The 8,018-nt window shown below is 29.6% G+C and overlaps 1 protein-coding gene across 1 annotated transcript; it reads left to right on the forward strand.

Annotated features, from left to right (window-relative positions):
• The first annotated feature begins 1,273 nt into the window (after positions 1 to 1,273).
• On the forward strand, positions 1,274 to 4,204 carry LOC140883688 (protein SULFUR DEFICIENCY-INDUCED 1-like). Its single transcript, XM_073290248.1, has 4 exons — positions 1,274 to 1,607; positions 2,767 to 2,979; positions 3,179 to 3,334; positions 3,467 to 4,204. Exons 1-4 carry the CDS (start codon positions 1,479 to 1,481, stop codon positions 3,866 to 3,868), a joined length of 900 nt encoding a protein of 299 aa, XP_073146349.1. The 5' UTR covers positions 1,274 to 1,478; the 3' UTR covers positions 3,869 to 4,204.
• The last annotated feature ends 3,814 nt before the right edge of the window (positions 4,205 to 8,018 follow it).

The raw sequence follows: 8,018 nt of genomic DNA on the forward strand, positions 1-8,018 counted from the left end.
TGAAGAGAGGACTGTTTTGACAAAAAAACATTATGCAACAATAACTCAAAATATGAAAAAGAAAAAAGTTCGAAATGAAGATGATGGAGCACGATATGAGGGTGAGGGAGCAAGAAAAAATGGAGATAGAACAAGAAAATCGAATCATGGAAAAATATGTTAACGATTCAAGGCTCACTGACATTCAACGTCAGTACTACATGAAGATGCAAGAACAAATTCTTCGAAAAAGATTCAATTAGTAATTTATTTCAATGATATCTCATTATATTTTATTCGGTTGTAATCTTTTTAAATTTACTATCTTTTTTTATTTATTTCTTGTCTTTTGTTATTGCGTGTAATTTTTATTTTGAGTGTTTTTATATTTCAAGTAAGTTTTAAATTTTAATTATGTGTATTTTAAATTTATTATATTTATGTTCAATTTTATTATGTTTAAAGAAAAATATTAAATATAATAAAATAATAATATTTCAACATCACCACTACAACATCACAACACCATTATAAAAACGTGCAATGAAGTTATCAACGCTGACATTATCATGCGATCAAGTTACCAACTTCATCACACCAACTTTCTCACAAAGTCAAATTTTAGTTTATTTACATTTTCCCATACACTCACTCCGTCCGCACTTTACAAAAATTGGTGTCAAATAAAAATATTTATAAAATTTATAAAAGTCTTTTTTTTTAGACAAAGTAAACTAGACATTACATAAATCATTCTTGGCTACATCCCACTAAACTCTATATTTTACTTTATTTTTTCATCCATAATCCATTAATCTGATACTATTTCAATTTTAAAAAATAAATATATATCACTTGCATTTATTTTTTCATCCATAATCCATTCATTCTTTTTGATTTTCTGTTTCTTTTTTTTTTTCCCCCAAAAATCCGCCATAATTAATTTATGTTCGACTCGGCGGGCAAACCACTTGCATTTATAGAAGACGAGATGCGTGGCAAGCCACTTGAGAACTTTATCTTAATGTCAACTTTATTCTCACACGTTACACTTTAACAACAATAATATTAATATTTTTTAGCATATACAATATTAATATTTTTCAAATACACCACATAGCATTACCATATATATATATATACATATATTTTCATATTCTTACATTCATCATAATTATTCAACACACACATAATTGACATGTTTTTTTAAAAAAAAAAAAGGAAAAAAAAGAGAAATATATTATATATTACACTAGACATATTTTAATGGCAACCTAATGGCTAAAATTCAACACAAAATGCATGTGGCATGAACCTGGACGGCCCATGGTCCACGTTCATTATTTCTCTACTTTCCCATTTATATTCCATTCCATGGTTGTTTCTTCTTCTTCTTCTTCGTCTCATCCTGAAACCCATTCTGCTGCAACTGTCTTAAACCCCACTTTCCCAATCGAGATTTAAACAGTGCCCTTTTCCGGAAATCTTCTGAAGCAAAAATGGAAAGTGGCACGAGAATTAATTATAATAATAATATTAATATTAAAAAGAAAGAAAAAGATCTGTATCACGTCAATCACAAAGTTCCCGCCGGTGATGGCCCTTATGTTCGTGCCAAACATGCCCAGGTTTGTTTTGTTTTTGCAACTTTCGGTTAAAATTTATTTTTTTTATTATAATATATCCCATTAGTTGTTTATGCTGTTAAATGTTCGATATATGCAGCGGATCGCCATTGAATCTTTGATATGAAAGTAGGCCGCCGTTAGTATGCTTCTTTTTTTTCTTTTTTTTTTTAAATCGAAGCTATTGAATTTCATAAATACTCATCCTTTTTTTCCTTTTTAGGTTAATTGTGTATCGTGGTGAAATGAACTGTTGAAGTTGTTTGATTTGTGATATTTCGATGAAATTGTGCCATATTTACTATTTAGCACCTTTGTGGTGTTTTAGACTTTGAGTTGAGTTGAGTCTCTAGGTGTATTGGTAAAAGCCAGAAACTCGTAGCTTAGATTTTGTGTATATAAAATATTGAATATATTATAAGAAATAAATAAATTGATCTGGAAGGAAAAAAGGAGGGATACGTGGTAGCTTGGAGAATTTTCCAGATATAGATCATTTTGTATTTAATTTGGAGGTTGATTTTGTTAGGCCATTTGCACCATTAATGAGGGAATTAATACCGTAAAGATGAGTTATGCACGTATACAATGAACGTTAAACACACGGTTATACGTTATCTTTGAAGTTATAAAATCATAAATTCATGTAAAGATTTATTCATTTAGATAGTTTTATAATTTCAAAAGTTACGAGTAATCGTCTTGTACGTTTTATATTGTTCTATGTGTTTCATCTATACAGTTTCCATACCTATATAATAGTGTTTTGATCTTTTGGGCACCCATCGTTGGCACCGGTTGATATGACATACACTAATTAGATGCAAAAGACGCCGCATCAGACGGTGCTCACGTAGGTGCCCAGGAGATCAAACCTATATATATATATATATATATATATATATATATATATATATATTTATGTATATGTATTTTTTGCCGAATGGATTATAGTTCAACAGGATCAAAGATGATATTGTTCAATTTTCTTTTAAAAGTTTAAAATATACAAAATGCTGATGTGTTTGGTTGGGAGAGAAACAAAATATTTTGGGATGATGATCTTGTTTGGCCTTATTTGAATGATTTCGTTACCGAACAATGAGATTAGTTAAGTTTAGTGGCATTTCATAATTCAATTAAGCTGTTTGTTTGATTTCAGTTGGTGGAGAAGGATTCAGAATCAGCTATAATATGGTTTTGGAAAGCTATAAATATGGGAGATAGGGTGGAGAGTGCCCTCAAAGATATGGCCATAGTCATGAAGCAACTTGATAGAACTGAGGAAGCAATCGAGGCCGTTAAATCTTTTCGTGGCCTTTGCCCCAGACAAGCACAAGAATCACTCGACAACATTCTCATCGACTTGTACAAGGTTTGTGGATTACAGCTTTGTTTGGTGTTCCAGATCTTTAAATGCATGTTTTTTTCCCCATAAATACATGAAATTGTATCGACTAAATTTTTTATCCATCGCAGCAATAGCCGTGAACCTATATATATACATATGTATATGTAAATGATCTAAGTATATTGTATGTGATTGGTATTTATACAAGTTTTTGGCATTGTAGAAATGTGGGAAAGTAGAGGAACAAATAGCACTACTCAAGCATAAGCTTAAGTTGATATACTTGGGAGAAGCTTTCAATGGAAGGCCTACAAAAACTGCGCGTTCCCATGGCAAGAAGTTTCAAGTTTCTATCAGACAGGAAACCTCAAGAATATTGGTATGTGATTAAACAAATTACTAAAAGTTCAGGAATAAAGAAAATGACACGACGATTTCTTAGCAACTGCAGCAGATTAATGACATGAAGAGAGAGGATTCTTGAAAAATTAACTTGTGATTTTGTGGACAGGGGAACCTTGGATGGGCGTACATGCAAAAGTCGAATTACATGGCAGCGGAAGTGGTGTATCGTAAAGCCCAGATGATCGACCCGGACACCAACAAGGCCTTGAACTTGTGTCATTGCCTCATCAAACAAGCCAGATACAATGAGGCAAACTTGGTTCTACAAGATGTGCTTCAGTACAAACTTCCGGGTTCGGATGACTTGAAGTCAAGGAAACGGGCTGAGGAGGAGTTGTTGATACTGGAATCTAAGCAATCTTCCAACCCAGTTCTCTCGAGTCTTGATTTTGAAGACGATTTTGTCGAGGCCCTCGAACGAGTGATGAATGAATGGGCGCCTGCCAGATCAAAAAGGCTTCCCATTTTTGAAGAGATTTCTCAGTTTAGAAACCAGTTGGCATGTTGATTTTCACTTTCTTTGAACATAATTATACTGTCGTCAATGGTGTGCATGTGTGCATTCGGGTTTTGGTCGAGGCGGCTGGTTCCATAGAACCTATACGGAAGAAACTATCACTGTCCTGCATAGGGAGAAATACTTTGGGGGGGTCGGATCAAGCTTAAGACAAGGTCTTCTCACCCTATACAAATGGTGGGGCTACACTGGAAGATAGATCTTCCATGCTGATGTATACTGGTAATCGATTAAAGCAGCACTGTAATTGTCGCCAATATGCCTCTGTATAGATCCAAAAATTTGAATCACGAAAGGTTAATTTTTTCTTTTAATGCGCATTTTTTTTTGTTCCAAAAAATATAAGATTATTTGCCCATATCTCAAATAAAAATTCATCATCGTCGAGCGAAAATGGCCAACTTCATTGCAATGGAATTGATGTTTTAGTTTTTCGTGTTCTACAAAATTCGATGATGACTCTCCGGATTTTTACTGTTTTCGTCGTCGTGCTTCTTCCATTGTTCTTGCCAGAAAATTACGAATAAATCAGATAAAAGGGCACCGAAAATTCTGTTCGACCCCTTCGATGCCCATGTTGTTTGGCATGAATAAAATGTAAGAAATAAATAGAATTAAGAAAATCATGGGATAATCATCATAGAGAAAGGAGTAATACTCATATGAGATGGTCTCATGTGTGAGACGGGTCAACTCTACCCAAATTATAATAATAAGTAATATTTTTGTCATAAAATGTACTATTTTCTAATGGATAACCCATATAAAAGACTCGTCTAAAAAAATGACCCTTGAAACAGTCTTATACGAGTTTTTATCTAGAGAAAAAGGGTAAGAAACCTTTCTTCACAAGTTTCACAAGTTTCATTAGTAACGAGGAAGAAAACAATATATATATATATATATATATACACTATTATATACTATTTTATAATAGTTGACATATATATAGTAACTACTCATTTGAATACATCAACTTTTGTTTCACTTTTATCCCTCTTTCACATTAGCTTCTACTTTTTTTATTTTTGCAGCATTTTTTTTCCTATCAACCTTCTTCTCACTCAACTTTTCACACGAAATACTTCACGTTCTTTCTCTATTTCCACGCTGTTGATTTTTTCATATTTTTCTATTTTTACAAAATTTTAATCTCATATTATGTTACACACGCAACGCATGTGCGCAATAGCTAATATATAAAATCTCTATTATTTAAATTGCTCAAACCGTGTAAAAAAATATTACTCCATGCTTATACAGCACTAGGCTCACGATATGATGATATGTGACTCATGTTCTGATAATTTTAATAAGTCTATGTCCAAATTTAGATAGTAAATATATGAAACACCATAAATAATTATCTACACAACTGTCAATCATGATTTGTTTATTGCTCTTAAGTTTCGATCTAAGTCTACGTTGTAAAGTGATACATCCGGTATACTATCAGATGATAACTCAAAATGTATCTAAGAGAATCAGTCAAGATTATAAAAAAAAAAACATAAGTATGAAATTTCAAGTTGATCGACCTCTACTTGTTCTCATTTATCTCATTGGTATTGCCTTTTCAAAAAGAGCAAAACACAATGAGGAAATTAAAAAAAAAAAAAAACCAGAATTGCAATGAAATGCAATTAATTATATTCAAAGGGTGGGCTTAATACATACCTCTATACAAGCTTCCCATAAAATATAATTGTCACTTTTTTTTTATTGTGTTTAAATTGTTTATTTTTATTAGGTTTGTGTGCTATTTAAATATGATTAAAAATTTATGAAATAAAAAAATAATTGTAATCAGATGTAATCATCTTGGGTTGATGTAGTAGCGCAAAATTTTTTATTTCTTGAAATTAAGAAATAAAAAATGAATACAAAGTGAATTTAAAAAATTAAATAATAATTTTTGGATGCAATCTCTAGATAATCTCTTGATTTTTCTCTTCAATGATAATTTCTTATTGAATTGAATTTCTAGAATATTTGATCTTCTTGGAAGATGATTTGATATGTCAATAATGTTAATTCGATGGGTTAAAAACTTATTATCGAACTAGCCTTCAAAATTTGGGAAGAACGCGATAAATGCCTTAAATCGCGCCTTGGATTTGTTGATTTTGAATTTGATGAAAAACACGATCATCTTGAATTTGATAAAAAAAAAAAAAAAAAACACTATCTTCTTGAACTTAATGAATTTGAAGAAAAACGCAATCAATTCCTTGAATCACGCATTGAACTTCTCGAATTTCATGATTTAAATGAATTTGAAGATGAACGCAATTTCCTTGAATCACGCTTTGAACTTCTCTCGAATTTCTTGAATTTGACTTGAGATAAATGTCTTCAATTCTTCAATTAATCTTCTTCTGTCTTCTTCTGTTTTCTATGTTGTTGTTGTTCTTCTTCTTCTTCTGTCTTCTATAGTGGTCTTGATCATCTGCCCCCTATTTATAACTGAGAAATGCAAATTCTTACCATTTCCATTGGATGAGGAGTCGCCGTGTCGCAATTTGATTGACTCTTCGAGTTCATTTGGTGATTATCTTCTCATTAATCACAAGATTAATTTGATTTCAAATACCTAAATATGAGTTATTTTCACCAAAAACCCCAGTGAAATATTGAAAATACACAATTCTCCCCTATGAAATTTTAATAGAAAACTTCAACTCTGACCTTTTTATAAAATTAGCACATGTGCTCCTTCATATGAATGATTGTTGCGCACGCGCCACTCATGCGATTGGACAAACATTTTGAATTTTTTTTGCAAAAAATACCTCTGTGAAATATTAGAAATACATATTTGACCTCTTGAGAGTATAATTTTTAAATTTATTCAACTCATAACACACAATTTTAGTAAGATCCAATTATAAAATATTTATCAAACATTTTTCATTTTATTAATTTTTATTTTTATTTTTATTTTAAATTTATTATTCTTAATAAATTTGTTTCTAAAAAAATATTATTATTTTATCTTGCTATCATTATTTTATTAAACTCACTACGTGTTTTCAACTTCTACATTAATATGCATTCATAAACAATGATTTAAATACCTAAAAATACCAAAATATTGAACCAAAATGATAAGTTCATGCATATTACTTTTTCGATTTAAGACTATATAGTATTGAACCAAAATTTAAATTTTTCGAGAAGATGCATTGCAAAATTTACAGTAAATAATAAAAAATGATTATATAATGATAAAATTTACTATTAAAATATATTTTTCGTATAACTAATACTAAGTAAAATAACTAATATTTTTCATAGTTATTTAATTAAAAATATTATTTTATTCAATTAAATACGAAAAATATATTTTAATAGTAAATTTATCATTATATAACCATTTTATTTTTTTTATTATTTATTACAAATTGTGCAATGCATTTTTCCAAAAATTTAGATTTTGGTTCAATACTATATAGTCTTAAATCGAAAAAGTAATATGCTTGAACTTATCATTTTAATTCAATATTTTGGTGTTTTTACGTGTTTAAATACTTGTTTAAAATGCATATTTAATGAAAAATTATGAATCACGAAGTGAGTTTAATAAAATAATGATAACAAGATAAAATAATAATATTTTTTTAGAAAAAAATTAATTAAGAATAGTAAATTTAAAATAAAAATAAAAATTATAGAATGAAAAATGTTTGATAAATATTTTATAATTGGATCTTACTAAAATTGTGTAATATGGGTTGAATAGATTTAAAAATTATACCTCACGAGGTCAAATATATATTTTTAATATTTCATTGGGGTATTTGGTGCAAAAAAAATCAAAATGTTTGTCAAGTCACATGAGTGGCGCGTGGGCAACAATCACTCATATGAAAGAGCACGTGTGCTAATTTTATAAAAATTCAGAGTTGAAGATTCCTATTAAAATTTCACATGAGAGAAGTATGTATTTTCAATATTTCATATAAGTATTTGGTGCAAATAACTACAAAAAATATTAGTATTTCCTTCCATTTGGTTCAATACTTGATTTCAAATACTAAAAATGTTAATATTTCTTTCTATTTAGTGCAAGATGCAATCTTCATTTAAAATCTTGATTTTTTTCACAAAATATATTAAAATATCAATTAATTAACTATTT

The sequence above is a fragment of the Henckelia pumila genome, chromosome 2, assembly GCF_033568475.1.
Source record: "Henckelia pumila isolate YLH828 chromosome 2, ASM3356847v2, whole genome shotgun sequence".
Classification (NCBI taxonomy): Eukaryota; Viridiplantae; Streptophyta; class Magnoliopsida; order Lamiales; family Gesneriaceae; genus Henckelia; species Henckelia pumila.